Genomic DNA, 20,190 nt, shown 5'->3' with positions numbered 1-20,190 from the left:
CAATTCATGCTCAACACAGAAAATTTGAAAGATGCAGAAGACATTTAGACAACAGGGAGGCAAAGTGAGTACCTATGAAAATGGTCTTTGCTGTGTTGCTTATGATCACATCATAACTGGCAGACTTGGAGTCTATATAAAGGCATGGATTGTCTTTTACACCTTACTCTACTGCTTGGATCTTAGGGCCAGTTACCCAGTGGGTGTTCATTAGCGTGATTTAGTTTTAATAGAATAGAAGACATAAAACATACAGAGTTTGAACAGCAAAGAGACCTCCAAAAGTCTTTCTGCCCATGGCAGTGAGAATGTGTGCTCATGGAGCCTCCCCTCACCCCCAAAGCAGTACTAATCTCAGGTGCTTTATTCTTCCAGCTCGAACCCGGGTTGGACAAGTGCACGCCACTGATAAAGACCTCCCCCCCAGCCCTGTCGTGTACTCCATCTCCGCCGGAGGGGCCAGCTTCCAGTCCCCAAACATATTTTGGATCAATCCCCGGACAGGAGAACTCCAGCTGGTGACTAAAGCTGACTACGAAACAACCCCCGTCTATATTCTCAGAATCCAGGCCACCAGCAGTGAGGACACAAGCTCAGTCACGGTGAGTGGGGCTGTTGGTGTGTTCATAGCAGCCCGACTGGCTAACGTGGGCTCTCTCTGGCACCTTCCGTGGCTGTAGCAATGAGGAATCTTAATGGAGCCCATCCTGCAGGTGTAACAGGACATGTCTAGTGGTTTCCAGGACGGCACACATGGACACACCTAGCAGAGCCCGGGAAATAAAGATTGGCATCCGTAGACCCAAGGTTGTAACATCCGTAGACCTCTTGGGAGGTCACCAAGATTGATTAGCGCTGTGTAGGGCAAGCTTCCGTCTGCGGATCTCTCTTCGCTTTTGCAGTGGGCATAGGCTAGCAGTGGGATGCATACACCCAGAAGTGGGATGTGGTACTGTAGCCCTGTGTTTCCCCCCCTCCTCTGTAGTTTTGTCATGTTCCTACCCCACCTGCATTGCATCAGATAGGGTAGACCTTAAAATGATGCGTCTTGCCCAGGGCCATGCTGGTTCTCAACTTTTGGTGTTGAGCATCTGGTTAAATGCAGATTCTGAGTCCGCAGGTCTGAGTAGGCCTCAGAATCTGCATTTCTAACACGCTTCACGTGATGCTGATGTAGTCGGTCCGTGGCTGCCCTTTGAGTAGCTAGGGTTGAAGAGGTCTGTGCTGTCTGTGGTTCGGATTATCCGAAGGTAATATGACGGCCACGAAGATGCAACTATTTCTTGGTCTTTCCCATCAGTAAAGTGAGGAAACATAAGGCAACATAGACTCGTAGCTAGCGGCAGGCAGCCCCGTGTGACACAGGGAACAACTGCTTCAGTCAGGAGACGGAGTTCATTTCTCAACTTTGATCCCAAGTTTCCAAGGGGGTCTGAACAACGCTTATCTTTGTGTCCCAATTTCTCTCTCTCTTAAATGGAGAGCCACCTGATAACCCATCGCCTGAATAGTCCAGTCCCTCTGATGAGTGGCTTTGAATTAACGGGACACGTTTTTAATGATGTGTGAGGCTCGGCATTGCTAGCTGAGCAAAAGACGGGCCAAGTTGAAGATAATTGTAGTGTTTGTTAGGCTGGGTTTTTGAGAAAAAATGAATGGACTCCACTTTGGGAGCTAACTAGAGTGAACATTTCAATTTATTCCCGGGCTCAGAAATAGCTGAAATCCCCAAATTTCAAAGGTAGAATGAACACGATTCAAAATTCATAAGCCTTTAAAAAGGGTGATGATCACATACGTCCCTTTCAGGGCTGACGTCCTGTGATTCTGTGCTGGCAGGCGTCCCAGGCCGTATTCCAATTCACCAAGCATAAAAGGCGACGATGAAGGAGAATAGGCTGGCTCCTGCTTGTGACAGGTTAGGGCCACCAGCTTCGCGCGGTGCTAATAGCCCAGGTTACATATGAGATCCTGGCTTAGCCCGGTTGACTCCTTCTATCCCAGTGGTCCTCAATCCCGGCTGCATATTAGAATCAGCTGGAGAACATTTAAAAAAGTGCCTGGGCCCCACCCTCCAGAGAGTCCAGTTCGTTTGGTCTGGAGAGGTCCCATGAAAGTGGAGCCAGGGCCAAGAACTATTGCTCTATGATCCAAAGTTAAAGACAGAACCTCCCATTCACAAGGGTGATGGGCAAGGAAGTATAGAGCATCACCGTAAATTTACAATCATTACTGGGAAAACCACTCAGCATCATCTGGGGATGAGCCCATGAGTCTGGATGCATTTGTTGGGGGCGGGGGACAGACCTGAGTTCAAATTGCCTGAACTGCGCCACTCACCAAACTGAATGGTCTGAAGTTCCCCTCCTTAATCTCTCTAAGCCTCAGTTTCCTCATCTGTAGAATGGGAATAACCATATTTTTTATCTCAGGCGAGGTTCAATGAGCTGGCTCACCAAAAGTGCATAGCCCAGTGCCTGGCACACAGAAAGCTCTCAGTAAATTTTAGCTGTTAACCACGGCTGCCTTCTTGCTGCTCTAGGTAACTGTGAACATCCTTGAAGAAAATGATGAAAAGCCAATTTGTACCCCAAACTCTTATTTCCTGGCCATCCCAGTGGGTTTGAGAGTTGGCACAAACATTCAGAATTTCAAGCTGACGTGTACTGACCTTGATTCCAGTCCCAGGTCTTTTCGTTACTCCATTGGCTCAGGTATGCTGTTTCCAAGGGTCCTGGTGTTGGAGGCCTCAGCAGCTGTTGAGGGAGAAGGGGGTCTGTGCTCACACACGGATTTGGGCACAGTGTGTGTGGGTGGGGGTGTTTTAAATGAGACAAGCAGGGATGAGGGGCGTCATGGTCGTGTGCCTCATAACTCCTTACTCAGGCTTCCCTGTCTCACCTACCTCTTCCCAGGCTCCCATCCGTGGTTGCCCAAAGGCCAGAGGAAGAGTGAACCCCATTGATGGCACCCCCATCCTCTACAATTCCCAGCCCATCATGATTCATGACTCATATTAATGTAGTTTTAAAAAAATTGTGTTTTTGGTCCATCTCCTCAACCACTTCTTTTCCTGCAAGCTAGTAGTGGGGGCAGGGAATCCCAGTCCTCTCTCTGGATAATAATAGATTAAATAGATTAAATGCATTTTGAAACGTGTCCTCAGGAATTCTCTTCTACTCCATTCATTTTCTCTCTTTAAAAATATACCACTGTTGGGGGAAAAAAAAAAAGAGCACCCCTCAATGGAAATTAGACAAAAATAGCTCATCTAATGAAATGCTGGGGCCAGAGACTTAAACCCAAACAGGCAGAGCAATTCCAGGTGAGAGAGTAAAAATCCATCTCGGCTGCTGGCTGAGCCCTGGCAGAGCAGAAACTCCAACAGCAAGAAGCCTCTCGAGCAGGCTGTGTCACAAAACCCAGGGGCAGAGACTGCCTGGAGACTGCCGTTGCCGAAGATGGAAATAATCCATACTGAGAACCCTCAGGCCTTGATGGAGCTCTTCACTGCTAAGGGAGTAAAAATTGCATCATCTCCTGCTCCATTTACTGGTTTTCAGTCGGTAATGAGTCTGGAGCCACCAGAGGAATGAGCAAGGACTGCTCGGTGGCAGCCTTTCCGCCCTGGGCACTCAAAGCTGTGAGCCTTGAGCCCCAGCCGAGCTGTGGGGGAGGCGGGTATGGGGTAGATTCAGGAGGACCCGGGACTGCAACCCTTGCCAAGCTGGGAGGTACCTTCCTTTGGGGGATCCGTGGACATCTGCCACCAGTGTGGCTAGCCAGGTTCCACGAAAGGCCACGGAGTGAACTTGGCTCATGGCTGGAGACATGGCCCCCTCTAGCCTCTTCCTGCCCACCCAATGGTCTGAGTGTGAGTTACACAGCGTTACCAAATAAAGGCTGACAGCAAGAACTGGCTAGAGAGGCTGCCCCAGGATTATTAAATCTCCGCCTGGTGTGCAGGAAGATGGCGGCCATTCTCCTGGAACAGGTGTGGTGCTGTTCTTTTCTTCTTCGTTCCTGTCACAGCCACACTGTTTGTGAGCAAGAGTTTCCCTGTACCCGTGAGGTCTCTGGTGTGGTTAAAGTCCATGTCCTATCACTGACCTGACTCTGGTGCATCAGAAACACCAGTCTACACCTGAGGTGTGCGTGTTTGAGGAAACGATAGAATGCGGTGTTCTTCTAAGCCCTTGTTTTTCTCCCTTTTCTTCCTTTCCCCCCAATCCTTGTCTCACATCTCATTTAGGCAATGTCAACAGTCACTTCACCTTCTCTCCCAGCGCTGGGTCCAACGTGACAAGCCTGCTCCTTGCGACACGCTTTGACTATGCCAGTGGGCTTGACAAAATCTGGGACTACAAACTACTCGTCCACATAACTGATGGCAACTTGCTGTCTGGCAGGAGGAAGGCTAAGGCTCGTGTTGAAACAGGGACAGTGACGCTGAGTATTAGCATCATTCCTGACCCAACCACAATTGCCACCACAACCTCCAGGGTAAGGGCTTTGGAACCTGGACTCCCCACATACATCCCTTGTGATTTACATAGATGGAGCCCCGGGACCCAGAAGAAATATGGGAGGGGCCAAAAAGAGTTGAGGTGTTAGGATGTTGCCAGGAATGCCAACCATGGGAGAGAGAGAGAGAGAGAGAGAGAGAGAGAGAGAGAGAGAGGTAGAGATGGGCTGGATTGGAGTCATCACTGGGTGGTAAACAAAAGATCTGAGTGGGGCACCTGGGTGACTCAGTCAGTTGAGCGTCTGACTTTGGCTCAGGTCATGATCTCACGGTTCGTGAGTTCCAGCCCCACATCGGGCTCTGTGCTGACAGCTTAGAGCCTGGAGCCCGCTTCAAATTCTGTGTCTCCCTCTCTCTCTGCTCCTCCCCCGCTCATGCTGTCTCTCTCTCCTTCAAAAATAAAAAAATAAAAAATAAAACATTTAAGATCTGAGTGAGACCTTGGACTTGTAGAACCTATGTTGGGAAAGAAGGATGTGCATTTATGCACTGATTTATGATAGGTCAGGTATTGACCACCTATGGTGCTTGTGGCACAGGAGCCAACTTTCATGGGCCTGCAGCCAGCAGCTCCCTTTACAACCCCTTCTGTGCTTGCTCTTAAGAGCCATTGCAAGTCAGTGTCCATAAAGGCAGGTAACTGCCAGGTATATTCTTCTCCACTTATTTTGAAGAGTCCCTGTGTGCCAATCTGTACCCTACTCCCCACCTCTATTCTAAAAGAAGTCATTGGTTCGATCTACAAATATTGACTGAATACTTATAATATGCCAAGCGCTTTGATGAACAAGCCGAAAATGATCTCTGCTGTCATGGAGCTTATAATATAGGTCAGTGGTCCCCAGACCATCAGCAACAGCATCACCTGGAAACCTGTTAGAAATGCCAATGCTTAGGCCTGCCCCAGAATATTGAAGAGGAGTTACACCTCGCCCAATGTGATCATCACCATGACCTCCAGGGAAAGATGTTGGGCGCTGGAGTCCCCAACCACATCCCCAGAACTACTGGATCAGAAGCTCTGGGAGTGGAGCCCAGTGATCTGTGTTTTTAATAAGCCTCCAAGGGGATTTGATGTGCACTAAAGTTTGAGAGCCACCGATCTTGAGAGGGAGACAGATTACGAGCAGGTATTGAAATGAGCACATTAAGTACAGATTGCAGTAGATGGTAACAAGAAACAAGCAGGCACCATAATCAGACCAGGGTGTGAAGGAAAGGAGAGGCTTGGAATCTGACAATAGGATTATTTCCCCCTGCTCCTGGGAGGGACTGGCTTATATTTATGCTGACTCTTTTGTCCCCTTTCCTCCTGCTCCTAGTGAAGTTGTGCCCCTTAGTCAGCGGCCCCACACTTGCAGTATCCTAGAAGACAAGTAATCAGAACCTTAGACAGCTACCTGTGACAGGCGGTCAAATTCTGCTTGTCCGAGCCCCACCAGGAGCTGGTCAGTGCCAATTTCCCATGTGCCGGAGTCAATCTTACCCCAACGGATGGAGGCATAAGAAAGTCTTAAGGGCTTTCTGGTGTGGTAGGAGCCAGTGACTCCCCTGAGTAAGGAGTTTCCACCTTTTGGGGACTTACAACCTGACCCAACTGTGACATCTCCAGCCCCGAAATCTCCATAATTTATTTGTTATCTATCTCCCTCTCTAGGAAGCCAATGCCAAACTTGGGGTTTCACTGTGATGTCGGCCCCCTCATCTGGCAGTGTAGCTTGTAGTGAGTGAGCACTGAAAAGCCTACAAAGTGTTAAAAAGAACAGCTTTTGTGGCACATGCCTTCCCAGTGAGAGACAATGGCTGTATCAGTCCTGGGGTGAGGCCATGATTTGGCAGGAAAAAAAGCCAATGGGATCTTTAGTGTTTGGGAAGAGGGGAAAGAGAATAAAAATAGGCTTGGAGTTGCTTTTCAGTTTCCTAAATTTTCTGGGTTTTGATCTCATGGGTGCTTGGAAAGACTATAAATAAGGTGATGGGTTGGTTGCAGCAAGAAGTCTGAGCACACAGATGCCTGGTGTAGACAGCAGGAACAAATAGCAGAATCAACACTCAGCATGAGACAGTGCTGATGTCAAAAATGTCTCCCGAAACCACACTCCACTCACTGTCCCCCACTCTGTCATTCAAGCCACAGATCATCCGCCAGGTCCTGAGAAAAAACGTTTATTCTTCATCAGCATGGTATGTGCCTTTCGTCATCACTTTGGGCTCCATGTTGCTTCTGGGCCTCCTGGTGTTCCTGTTCGTCCAGTTGGCCAAAGCCATCCACAGACACTGTCCCTGTAAGGCTGGGAAGCACCAGAAAACTCTGTAAGTTGCCAGCGGGCTGGGCCCTTTCCACCACTTCCTTTAGGACATTGTTTCTGGGGCTGTGGGGAGAGGGAAAGGTGAGAATTAGGCTTTCTCCATGGGACAGAGAGGGGCAGAGAGGGCAGCTGGCATGAAGGAAGGAAAAGTGGATGGGGGGAGGGGATCTCAGCCCCCCCCCCCCCCCGCCTCAGTCCTGGTACCCTCTTCATCACCTGTGGGGCCAGGAAACACCTGCTTTGGTTTTCCTGGGCACTTGCTCTGTCCTTGATGTGTTCTCAATGAAATTGGGGCTTCAACCCCTCGGTGACCTTGCCCTGGATAAAAGCTTCAGGAAAAAAAAAACAAAACAAAAACCTGGTTGTGAGTAGTGAAGGAATATGCTGTGTTGTTATTTGTAGAATATTTAAAGGATGGGATGGAATTAGAGGAAGCGCAGAAAACTGATAAGGGAATTAAGCTCTTGGCTCCAGTGACTCACTGGGCTTTTGTGTGACTAAATAATCATTGTTCTTTCGCATGTGACCCCAATCTCTCACTCTCAAGGGCTGTCAGTGGAGGCCTGTTTCCCCTCCCTCCTGTTCACTCCTGTTCCCTCCTGCTCCCTCCTGCTCCCTTCTGCTCACTAACCCGCCTCTTACCCTGTACTCCGTGGAGTGTCTCTTACTGGCTGAAGTGAGACATCAGAGAGAGCACTCAGTTGTCCCACGCTTCTCCAGACCCAGTTTCTTGAGTCTCAGAGGCTCCTGCAATGACAGCATGATGGTTCTGAGCCCGGGATTTGGAGAGAGACACGGCCTGGTTTGGATCTGGGCTTTAGACAAGTGACAACCTCTGTGAATTTCAATTCCTTATTTGAGGACTAAACAATGAAATGAGCAAAATCAAAGAAAGCACTTAGCACCGTTCCTATACTTAATATAGTATTTTTTAAAAAGTCTTGTTGCATCATTTTTTTGTGGCTGAGTCCCAGTGAGCTCAGGATTCCAGATTCCAAGTTCAGCTCCATGTTCAACTACCTCAGGGGGTCAGAATCTGAGTTTTGGCAAAATGGGGGGATGATAAGATCTCACATGCCTTTTAAAGGTATTTTGAAGATTCACTAGTACTGTCAAATCGTGTAAAACCTACGGATGAAAAGACTGTACCAAAGTATAAGGCATTAGCATAAAGATGTGCACTGCATCTTGCCATATTTATCGGGGAAGTTTGTTGCTATTGGCAACCTTGACTTCAAGGTAAGAAATCCTTGAGCAACTGCTGAAATTAAAAGAGGCATTTTTGTTTGGGCTCTACTCACAAATTGATTTGGAAGAAGAAAATAACTCCAAAAGAGTGACACTTAAGCTTGTGAGGATGGTGGTATTCCGTAATGGGATTTGGGCGGAAGTTCTTAAAGGGAGTCATCCAGTAGACACTGCAACTCTCAAGCAATTTATGGTTAAGTGTACCTGGAACCTGGTTGCCCTCACTTACATTCTAAATGGGAATTGTTTTCAACATGGTTGACTCAAAAAGGAAAAACTAGCTCGTAACACAGACCCAGGCCTGGCCTCTCTGGAAATTCGTTGCACCCTGTGGCTGCCAACGTTTATCCAACAGCAAAGAACAAAATTAGAGTCACAGACCCAGCAATAGCACTACTAGGAATTTATCCAAGGGATACAGGAGTGCTGATGCATAGGGGCACATGCACCCCACTGTTTATAGCAGCGCTTTCAACAATAGCCAAATCATGGAAAGAGCCCAAATGTCCATCAACTGATGAATGGATAAAGAATATGTGGTTTATATATACAATGGAATACTACTTGGCAATGAGAAAGAATGAAATCCTGCCATTTGTAGCAACGTGGATGGAACTGGAGGGTATTATGCTGAGTGAAATAAGTCAGTCAGAGAAGGACAGATATCATATGTTTTCACTCATTTGTGGAACTTGAGAAGCTTAACAGAAGACCATGGGAGAGGGAAGGGGAAAAATAGTTATAAATAGAGAGGGAGGGAGGCAAACCATAAGAGACTCTTAAATACAGAGAACAAACTGAGGGTTGATGGGGGGGGGGGGCGTGCAGGGAGAGGGGAAATGGGTGATGGGCACTGAGGAGGGCACTTGCTGGGATGAGCACTGGGTGTTGTATGTAAGCGATGAATCGTGGGAATCCACCCCCAAAACCGAGAGCACACTGTAGACACTGTATGTTAGCCAACTTGACAATAAATTATATTAAAAAAAACTAGAGTCACAGAATCATGGAACCCAAGGTTATCATGGGAAGGGGCTCAGCATCCACCCCCATGTCTTCATGTTATAGGAAAACAGGGTTTAACTGCCAGCCCTTGAAGCTTCCTGCTGTGAGCCAAGCCTTCTGCTCCAGCTGGCTGCTGGGGAGAGACAGGAGGCAGGAGAATTGCCAGGCAGGCTGGTCATGCCCTCACCTGTGCTGTCAGAGAAAATGTATCCCCTGATGTTCTATAAAGCAATAGTTTTCAAACTTTGATTGAACTCCCAGAACCTCTTTAGTACCAAACCAACGGCAACGGAACTGCTCTGTTTGGAGCAGGGGTAGGAGCCCAGTCTTCATTTTAGTGCCCATGGCTGGCCCCTCTTTTAATCAGTCCCTGAATCCCAAGGAATACAGTTGCCCAGAGGCCCCAGGTTATCACATGTGTGCCAGTGCAGGTTACTCTTAGGTTAATTCTTGTCCATCCCTTTTCTTCCCTCTGCAGGGTGAAGAAAGGAGGTATGTACCAGGCCTATTCTCTTTGTTTGTGTCTCTCGCTATTGTTGATTTTTGCTTGCTCTGTTGTCCTAAATAAAAGGGTTCCAACGTGGCAGAGAATCAGGGTGCAGTTCTGTCTTGGTGAGTTTTCAGCCACATCATCTGTGGGTGAAAGAAACAGAGGTCAGAAGTAGCTGCAGAAAGGGAAGGGCGGGGTGCATGGTGCCATCAGTGTGTCAGATCTCTCCTGTCATTTTATTTTTTATTTTTTAAATTTTTATGTATTTTGAGAGAGAGAGAGAGCACACAAGCAGGGGAGGGGCAGAGAGAGAGAGGGAGAGAGAGAATCCGAAGCAGGTTCTGTGCTGTCAGCTCAGAGTCCAACAAGGGGTTCCATCTCGTGAACCGTAAGATCATGACCTGAGCCAAGACTAAGAGTCAGATGCTTAACCGACCAAGACACCCAGGCGTCCCTCATATCTCTCATTTTAGTCCTGCCTGTTCCCTACCCAGAGTTGCCTCCACTCAGCTGAACTTCAGCACCTAAAGGTCTGTTCCCCTCCAGCGGGACAGGAGTGAAGAATTGTCTGTGAGTTAAACACAGCGTCTACTGTGCTGCTGCACGTGGATGCGTGTGGCTCCTCTTAAGGACAGCCGATGCTCTGTATTGGACAGATGCCTCTTTTTCAAGAACAAATGACACTTTATGCTCAGACTGTAATGGATTTGGTCATTTCCACAAGTTATTTGGATCAGGCTTGTCAGAAAGGGGGGCTGGGTGCAGTCGGATGGGCAGGAAGAGCTGGGACTTTGGATGAGTTGAGCGAGGTCCATCTGGATAACTCCAAGCCTGAGGGGATGTCCGCACCCAGCCCCGAAAGTTGCTGCCTCAAGGGGAATCCAGGCTATGGGAAGAGACAGGACAGAGAACTGGAAAGTGTGTATGTTGTTGTTGTTGTTGTTGTTGTTTTAGAGAAAGAGGGAAAGGGGGAGAGAGAAAGACTCTGAAGCAGGCTCAACGCAGGGCTCGATCCCACAACCCTGAGATCATGACCTGAGCTGAAATCAAGAGTCAGATGCTTAACCAACTGAGCCACCCAGGCACCCCAGGAAAGTGGATTTTTAAAAAAAGATTGCTTTAATCACTCACCCCATAGGCAGGTGCCTCTGACAAGCACAAGGCACGTCTAAGCAGTGTTAGAAATCTGATTATAATGTTTATTGATCATATCAAATGAAATGATTTTAATGAGATCTTCACAAACTGTCACCCACCACCCTAGCTACTTTTTTTTTAAAGGGCATAGAGAATGGATGCAAAGAATCCCCACATTATGAACAAATGTATCAACCAGATCTTTCTGATCTTTCATTAAAAGGCTAATTTCCCAGGTCCAGGAATAGCAGTAAGTAGGAAAAGAGTAAAATCGTTTTTAAAATTCTGTGTATTATTATTGTTGTGTGTGTGTGTGTGTGTGTGTGTGTTTCTGAGAAGGTAGAAAGCTGTCAATAAACATGTCTACAGAGAACTAGCTCCTTGTCATGTCTGCAATACTAAGTTCAAAGCCTGTTTAAGAGAAATCCCATTGTGGAGGTAGAATTTTAAGGTCAATTTAGTGTCCAAGAAGCTTCACTCCTGTCTGTTCTATTCCCTGCAGAAATGAAGAATACAAAGAGAGGGGTTTTGGTGGTAAGTGTGCTGGCCATGGGGCAACAGGCTTGGGTGATGTGTGGTGGGGCACTCCCGTCCCCTCTCAGGCAGACCCTGCCACAGCCCCACGGGGGTGGGGTGGGGGGAGGTGGTATTTATCATTCAGAGAGACGCTTGTATTTGGCCACTGGAACAGATTGCTGTGTGACGAGCTCCTGATAGAATTTGTTCCCTCCACTGAACATGTCTGCTGATATATTTGCAGAAGAACTGGATTTCATAAATATGGAATAGTGGTGTTTATTATCTACACCAGCTCTCTGGGAGACTGAGCTGGGGGAGAAGAGCTGAAGACCACAACTGGAACTTCAGCCTTCAGTGGGATTTATTTTTTCCTTGCTGTTCCACAACCTTGAGGAAAAGTGATGGAGACAGAACATTGCTTGGGCCAGGGGTCGGCTCTGCACACTTGTCTGTATGATCTTGCAGACTCCCTTGGCCTCTTTAAGCTTTAAATTCCTCATCTGTAAAATGGGAGCAACACCTGCCCTGAGCTTGCAGGTGGGGAAATATTTTGAAAGTTGTTAGAGTCACATAAATGCAAAGTGATACAAGATAGTTGGAGAGTCTCCCCCCACCCTTACCTCCTTGTTTTTCTTTCTTTTTCTTTCTTTCTTTCTTTCTTTCTTTCTTTCTTTCTTTCTTTCTTTCTTTCTTTTCTTTCTTTCTTTCTTTCTTTTCTTTCTCTTTCTTTCTCCTTTTCTTTCTTTCTTTCCTTTTCTTTCTTTCTTTCTTTCTTTCTTTCTTTATTACTAAAATTTTTTAAATTTATTTTTAATTAAAAAGATTTTTAATGTTTATTTATTTTTGAGAGAGAGAGAGAGCGTGAACAGGGGAAGGGCAGAGAGAGAGGGAGACATGGAATCCGAAGCAGGCTCCAGGGTCTGAGCTGTCAGCACAGAGCCCGATGTAGGGCTTGAACCCATGAACTGCAAGATCGTAACCTGAGCTGAAGTTGGATGCTTAACCGACTGAGCCACACAGGCACTCCTATTTTTTTTTTTTAAGATTTTTAATTTATTTTGAGAGAGAGAGAGAGAGAGAGAGAATATTCCAAGCAGGCTCCACACCAGCAGTGCTGAACCCAGTGTGGGGCTCCAGCCCACAAACTGCAAGATCATGACCTGAGCTGAAATCGAGAGTCGGATGCTTAACTGACTGAGCCACCCAGGTGCCCCCCTCCTTGTTTTTCTTTACTGAACCTGATCTGCCCACTGAGAAGTGACAGAACTTGAAGGTGACTCCCCAAATCTCCCTCAGCCCCTGATAATAAGATTTTGTTGTGATCCCGGACCCATACATTTGGGGAATGACATGCACAACGAAGAAGACAGTCCAGGGCACCAAAATCTTTGCCTCAGGTCCATCACCTAAGTGTTTACATGTATGGGCCTGTCTACGAGCGTGAGAAAGAGCTGATCTCTTATCTCCTTAGCCTCATTGTCTAAGGCAATATCCCTGGTGATGCCACTCAGAGAGCACCTTAGAAATATGTAACATTAAATCAATCAATTAAATAAGTAGTCCCCATGGCCATAGAAGTGCAGCTGCTGAATTGTTTGAATGGATAAAACCCAGATGGTCTCCACTTCCTCTGTTTTTGGAGTGGAGTAGCCATGGGCCAGCGTGCAGATGATGGCCTGTGTGATGCAAACTGGTGCTGGAAAGGCCACAAGACTCTGAACACAGTCCTCATCAGCGTGCTAAAGAAGGGCATCACTGGAGGGCACCTTGGGAGGGAAGGGGGTGTTTCCGTGCTGACAGAGGTCAGGTCCTGGAGGGAGGCACAGAGAACAGGGGAAGAAAGAGATAAGGAGCACAAGGTCTCGGTAAGGGGGGCACGCCCAGCGGTAACATTGTATCAGCCGAGGAAAGGGGTCGCAGCCATAGCCCAACGCTGGGAGCATGTGAGTGCTCTCCTGTGCCCACCTTGCCCATCTGCCTGACAGATCCCGCTCAGGCAAAGTAGATCTCAGCCAGGGTTGTATGGCATCTCTGCTCCACTTTCCGTGAAGCTGTAGCCTATCATTCACTCAGGGCAGGATGAATGTCCTCCCGCCCTCCCGGGCCCCCAGGGTGTGCCATATTCCTGCTCATGACCTTATCACTCTATATCGTCCACCTGTTGTCAATGGCGCCCACTGATTGCAAGCGTTGTGCAGGCAGTAACCACACCCGTCGTGTTCACTGCTGCGTCCTCGGCCTTTAGCACAGCGCCTATCAAATAGGCTAGTGTCAAGAAGGCCCTGGGTAAGGTACACGGGCTGTGAATATGAGTGGCCTGGCCCCGGGGGGAGGAGTGTAGGGTTGTGCTTGAAGCTGTCTCTTTCTTCTCCATAGGAAACGATCCAGATGAACTCTGTCTTTGATGGAGAAGCCATCGACCCAGGTAATTAACTGGCAATGCCATCCGAAAGGTGTTTTTCACATTCCAGGTTGGTGGAGTCATGGAGGACCCCATCCAATCTCCTGCCCTCAACTCAGTTGGTCCATCATTCGGTTATGTCGCCTGACCTTTCCCGCTGCAACACAGCATGAGATCACCTCTGAGCAGAGCTGGCTGGCACATGCTCCAGCACATGACCATGTGTGAGGCCTCAGAGGATTTCCACCTGACGCCTCCTGCCCTCTCTCGCCTCCCTTCCCAAATCACAAACCAATTCAGCGGACTGGTGAATTCTGCCTGCTCTTTGGAGCTCAACCTCCTCCCCCGGTCCTTTCTGAATGCTCCTCACACCATCCTATTGGTAGTGAGAGATAGGGAGAAATGGCAGGCTTGGCTCCTTTTCCCCCTAGATCAGGGCCAAGAATTTCTTCTTGGTCGGCAAGATGAACATAAGGTAAAGCTGGCCTCCAGAGCTCCCGTCACCCCCATGAAATCAGCTCCAAATTTAGCTCCTTTACACACATCCCTCCACTTACAAAGGCTCAATTATAGATGTGAATAAAGGGAAGGAAACCAAACTCGGGAGGCAAGCGTGCTGGCTCCCTGCCACCCTCACATGCTAGCGGCTCGGTCCTTCTCGGAAGGATGGCTCCTCTCCAGGAGAGGCTGCTGCTGCTGCTGGAATTAAATTTCCCTCTATTATTAGGTACTTGTTACCATAATGTGCCCACATTAGCATAAGTGCTGGTGGGATCCCCTGCCGAGAGGCCACTCTTGCCGCAGGGAAATGGCAAGAGCCGGGGATCGCCTGAAACTCCAGCTTCTGGGGCAAAAGCCGGGGAGGGCCAAGGCTGCTACCTACATTTGTGGGTTGACAGAAGGAAAAAAAAAAGGCGGGGGCGGGGGGGGGGGATGAGCAAATTGAACTAATGTGAATAAACACACCAATTAGTGTCTGCCACGCTGACACAATAAAAATGGCTCCCTTGCACCATCTCAACAGAGGCCAGACTCAGTGTCCGTGTCTACCAATCTCTGCTAACCTAACATAAAAAAGCCCTTTCCTCCTTATGTGGTGACTTCCTTTCTCTATCTGGGATTCCGGGGGCTCTCAAAACAAACCCTTCAGAACATGATGGGTAACCCCATTAAAAACGGAACTGAATTTATCCAGAACTGACACGGAATTCAAGATTTATGTGGCTTTCTAATCTCGCAGCCGAGAGCCTGTCCTGAGCCTCCTCACCCAGGGAGGCATGATATTTGCTATCTGTGGGGTTGGAGCCCTGTAGCTCGCGAAAAGGGCGGGCTGGCAAAGTTTGTGCCATGATTGTGCCTAGTGCCTTTCAGCTTTCCCTCGGGGTAAGAACTGAGCGGGCTGGAGATGGAGGAAGAGAGCATCCTGAATTCCCTCGTTTATATGGTGGTTGCGTATTTTTTTCCCTCTAGTTACTGGGGCAGTATATGAATTCAACTCAAAAACTGGAGCCAGAAAGTGGAAAGATCCCTCAACCCAAATGCCAAGATGGCAAGAGCCCAGCCCCCACGGAGCTGCTCCAAGTAGACCTGTCGCAGGGGAAGGGGCCGGGCCACCCGGGAGCACCGGCGAGCAAGATGGGCTGAGCGGCAAAGCACAGGTTGAGGATGCAAACCCCAGTTCCAGAAACCAGGATGGCAAGCTCGGCACCCCCAAGAGCAGAAACACAGCCCTCACGAGCAGGGCTTCCCCCAAACTGCACCCAGGAAAGTAATGGGTACCTGGTTGTGGGGCCCACAGTGCAGCACAGCGGAGGGACCTTGATGGCCCTGGGATGCTGCTTCTCCCTAAATTCCATGAGGGCAGGTGTGGGAGTGCCTTAGGGGTGAAAACATGGTCTGAAGGGACTGGGAGATGCAGGGTCCCAAATGGAATGTTTAAAACAGACAGGGGTGGGGCGCCCGGGTGGCTCAGTCGGTTAAGCACCTGACTTCGGCTCAGGTCATGGTCTCACAGTTCATGGGTTTGAGCCCCACGTCGAGCTCTGTGCTGACAGCTCAGAGCCTGGAGCCTGCTTCTGATTCTGTGTCTCCTTCTCTCTCTGCCCACCCCCAGTCACACTCCATCTGTCTCAAAAATAAATAAACATTAAAAAAAATTTAAACAGACAGGGGCTTGATTATCTAGTTGCCTTTTTCTGAGACAGCACAGGTGAAATTTCTCTCGGGTCTCTGTCCTCTGATCAGATGAACCGTTAGCTATTGGAGGAGGAACCGTGTTTCTTCTTCGTGGTGACTACTGGGAAGCTTCATTCGGTTCACCCCCTAGGAAGTGCTTAGGACTTCCAACATGAATGCTGAGGGCTCCCCTCACACCTGGTTTCATCTCGATTACCTGCCCTTTGTGTAGTATCACTCAGATTGCCTCCCTGATAAATACACTCAAAGCCACACGCCTTTGTAGTCACCTCCGATCTTTTTTGAAAGAAGCAGGCCAGAGGGAAAAAAAAATGGATGAATATATAATGAGTTATTCATCCAGGAAGAAGAACACACAACGCACACCTTTTTTTATTCTTCTTTTTTTATGGAGGTGTAACTTATATTCAATAAAGTGCACAGATCTAAGGTATTCCACTCATAATAGGCTCCCCTCAGAGATAACCACTATTCTGATCTTTATCATCATAGATTAGTATCGCCTTTTCGGAATTTCGCAGGAATGCAATCACACGAAACATGCGCTTTTGTGCCCTGCTTGTTGTACCCAGCATCACGTCTGTGAGATTCATCCGTGCTGCGCTGCGGATTAGTAATCCAGTTCTCCTCCACTGTGCGTCCTCCTCATTTGCAGGAGTATGCCTCAGTTTCTTTATCCATTCTGCACTTGGGCGGCCGCTTCCAGTATTTTACTATGATAAATCCCATCACTATGAACTTTCTTGTGCAGGTGTTTTGGTGAGCATAAACACTCGTGTCTTCTGAGCATGTGCCCACGAGGGGAATTGTTAGAGCCACTGCTGGGATCTGCGAAGAATTCCAAAGTTGGTGGCTCGGATTTACACTTCCACCAGCAACGCCCAAGAGTTCCAATCGCTTTGGAATTGGTGTTGTCGGCCCTTTTAATCTTAGCCATAGGGTTAAAATTTCTCCGGAAACGCAATCACTCTTTCTCAAAGCTGAAACAACACCCCCACCCCCACCCCCAGCTGTTGTGTTCCCAGTCCAACCACAAGAAAGGACCAGGCGAGAGTCTATTAGAGCAGCACCCCTCTCCCCTCTCCCAGTTGGGGAGCCAGATGAGAACTCCCAATTCTGCAAATGCAGAACTTCGAGGGAGCAGCTGTGTATTTACTGTGTGCCTCTGCACCCGTGTGACTTCTCAAGAGAAAGAAACATTAAAAAAAAAAAAAAAAATGTCCCGTCCTGGCCTAGAGCAGGCGTGATTTATTAATAAGGGTTGGTTGCCGGGGAACTCCCTTGAATAGATTTAAATTTTGCAAAAGGAGGCAGAGCTGTTCATTTGTGGAGGTTAAAGTGGGTGAAGTGGCTGATTACCCATTTAAGACTCCACAAGTCTGTGCAGCCCTGAGTAAAATGCCTTCCTCAGAAGCTCTCAGCCTCAATGCAAGTAAAATGAGGCTCAGAGAAGGCTGAAGGGGGACCTAATAACTGTTTATGAGCCCATTAAGGATGATTAAAAGGAGAGCAGCAAGCATCTGTTCCCCCTTCTCCAGCGATGACAGGCCAAGAGGGAATCAGGCTTCTCGGCCAGAAGAAGGGATTTAAGTCGGGCACAGGGAGGGACCTCCTGAAGGCTGGTGTCTGTTTGAGGAGCTCAGAGTCTCCCCTGGTGATGGGCGGGAAGGGCCGTTTGTCTTCCAAAGCCCAAGATGTGAGCCCCAAGGAAGCCAAGACACAGGGTCAGCAGAGGCACTGGGCAAAATGTTCTTCGGCCAAGAGAAAATCTGCTCTTTCCCTTTGCATATTTGACTACCAGATTAAGAAAATCAGAAGTCTGAGGCCCAGGACTGAGGCCATTTGTTTTCTAACATTTACCAGGTTTGACGGGGCAAAAAAAAAAAAAAAAAAATTATCTGAATAAAAGCCGGGGAGTCCTATGAATCTTGTGCAGATTTTCTCACATTTCCCTTTCGAGGGGCTTAAACACATATGGACTTATTGTAGCTAATGTTGAGTTGCCCCAGATTCTGAGTCATAAAATGGAGACAGAGATGTTCAGGGATTAGACCGCAAAGGGACCCATAACTGTTGAGGGATCTGAAACCACGTGGCGAATGACGGAGTTCCAGTGGGGGGCACGGTGTTACAAGCACGCATGGCTCACGAAGAGAAACTGGGCAATGACACTTTTGCTCCTCAGAGCCCTCTTTCACATCGATACTTCTGTCACTTGCCTTTTAATGCAGTGTGCTTTGTGATGGCTCAGGAGACTGAAGCAACGAGATGAGTGAACATTGAAAATGGTCTCTATTGAAACTTGGCATTTCTCATTCCAAACTTAATGTGCATGTTTATAACTCCCATTTGTCCAATAAATATTTATGGGGCATCTACTGTGAGTCAGGTGTTGATTCATTAGTAAACAGCTGCCCTGAATCCCTGCCCGTAAGAAGCTTGCATTCTGTCTGCCACGACTGACCTTGGCCTCTGCTGATAAGCCATCCCCAGAAGTTCTGTTCCCAATCCCATCCTGGCCTGTTTGTTTTTTGGTTCCTTGAGTGTTCTAGCCGAAAGATAGATGAACCCAAACTTTCCTGGAAGAACATATAACTCAGAACCATTTAAATATTTTTTTGTAAAAGACTTCACGCAGAGCCCTTTGTCAGAAAAGAGTTGAGGGGTGCCTGGGTGGCTCAGGTGGTTAAGCATCCGACTTTGGCTCAGGTCGTGATCTCACAGTTCATGAGTTCAAGCTCTATGTCAGGCTCTGTGCTGACAGCTCAGGGCCTGGAACCTGCTTCAGATTCATATCTTCCTCTCTCTCTGCCCCTCCCCCACTCATGCTCTGTCTCCTGCTCTCTCAAAAATAAACATAAAAAAAAAAAAAGAAAACAGTTGAGATACCTGAGTAGGGGGCCCCCAGCCTGGCATACATCTCCAAATGGCAGCACCGAGCCAGCTGGAACTTCCGTGTGTAGAGAATAGATGTATCCTGAGGCCAGTGAGACATCTGATGTGGGAACTCAGGGAAAAGGTCAAACATAGGAGGGATGGGGAGAGACTCAGACCCCCGAGACCTTCTTGTGTGTCACCTGCATTGGGGGCGAGATGTGGCTCCTGCCCTAAAAGGGCAAAATCCAACCAAAAAGATAACCACCTCATGGAGAAGACAGCCAGCTACCACACAGGTGCTTTGCGACGACTAAAGGAGCTGCCGAGGTCCTAAGTGCTGGAGAGAGCAGGTGTGGGCCACCGCAGCCTCTGAGTATAATGGGAGACCTGGAGCCTGAGGGGCTTAAAGGTAGAGATGAGTTCCAGGTGGGAGAAAAGAAAAATTTTGAGCAAAGGCCAAAGCATTCGGAGTCTCAGACTTCAATCAATTTTCTACCGGTGTTTGTCCTGTGTAACCTGAGTGAATAACCCCATAGATAGCCCACTGGATACCAGCAAGCACTCAACAAACATTTGTAGAGTTGGATTGAATCATGCAAGCTTGCCTTTAGTTTTCTACCCAGGTCACGTGACAGAGTCACAGCATTTCTCACTAGATCTGGACAAACATGATAATCAACAGCAAACAGTCGCTGAGTGCCTACTAGGTACCAGACACTATTTCAGGCTCTGGGGAGATAGCAGTAAATAAAACAATGTTCTCACCGGTCCATATCCTGGCAAAGGATGAGAGACTGACGATGCAAATGAACAGTCGCCAGACCATATATAAAAACAGAACTCTGACCCACAACCTGCGGGAAACTGCCCCCCCCCCCCATCTACAACAAGGGCACAGGAAGCCAGCCTTTTGTAAGTCAGACTTGCAGGAAGCCACATTGTGAGCTCTAGTAACAATCTAGGAAGGTAAATGATAACTTCTGTAACAATCTGCCCACAATGGCCAGGACTTGATTAATAACTGACACCTTCCCTCATTTTTATATCCACTTCCAATTTAGGACCAACCACAGAAAGCCAAATATCCACTCCTCACCAATCACCCTTCCAGTTAGCTCACCTGCGGCCTCCCCATGCCAACAGCCTCCAATCAGGGCACCTTTGGTCCAGTATTAAGCTTCCCTGCCTTAGTGACTCTGCTAAAATTCAAGTGATGGAGATGAATCCCTTGCTACAGTGAGCTATGAATAAGTAGTAGCCTTTGCTTTTCTCATATGGTTGGTCTTCATTTATTTCCACAGGAATGATAGACAAGTGGATTATATATACACTATATATAATATATATAGATATTGTACATTATATACACTATATAATATGTGTGTATATATATATGGTGTGGGTATATACATATACATATATGTATATGTGTGTGTATGTGTGTGTGTGTGTATATATATATATATATATATATATATATATA

The 20,190-nt window shown here is 47.8% G+C and overlaps 1 protein-coding gene and 1 long non-coding RNA gene across 2 annotated transcripts in view; one reads left to right on the top strand and one right to left on the bottom strand.

Moving 5' to 3' along the window:
* The window catches only part of CDHR3 (cadherin related family member 3), a 65,928-nt gene extending 50,156 nt beyond the window's left edge, over positions 1-15,772 (top strand). The window contains exons 12-19 of the mRNA XM_019451199.2: positions 376-602; positions 2,543-2,714; positions 4,253-4,503; positions 6,657-6,838; positions 9,566-9,579; positions 11,217-11,248; positions 13,610-13,658; positions 15,105-15,772. Coding sequence (XP_019306744.2) covers positions 376-602; positions 2,543-2,714; positions 4,253-4,503; positions 6,657-6,838; positions 9,566-9,579; positions 11,217-11,248; positions 13,610-13,658; positions 15,105-15,406 — 1,229 coding nt within the window. The 3' untranslated portion in view covers positions 15,407-15,772. The remainder of the gene's footprint in view (positions 1-375; positions 603-2,542; positions 2,715-4,252; positions 4,504-6,656; positions 6,839-9,565; positions 9,580-11,216; positions 11,249-13,609; positions 13,659-15,104) is intronic.
* Positions 2,667-7,591, bottom strand: LOC109268092 (uncharacterized). The gene is made up of 4 exons (XR_002080464.2): positions 7,477-7,591; positions 7,051-7,163; positions 6,634-6,897; positions 2,667-2,756 (listed from the first exon to the last, which is right to left on the bottom strand). It is a non-coding gene; the product is annotated as an uncharacterized LOC109268092 (long non-coding RNA).
* Positions 15,773-20,190: the final 4,418 nt, after the last annotated feature.

The sequence above is a fragment of the Panthera pardus genome, unplaced genomic scaffold, assembly GCF_024362965.1.
Source record: "Panthera pardus isolate Hobbes unplaced genomic scaffold, ASM2436296v1 HiC_scaffold_8, whole genome shotgun sequence".
Classification (NCBI taxonomy): Eukaryota; Metazoa; Chordata; class Mammalia; order Carnivora; family Felidae; genus Panthera; species Panthera pardus.
The sequence above is the reverse complement of the archived record's forward strand: the minus strand, read 5'-3'. Positions and strand labels throughout refer to the sequence as shown.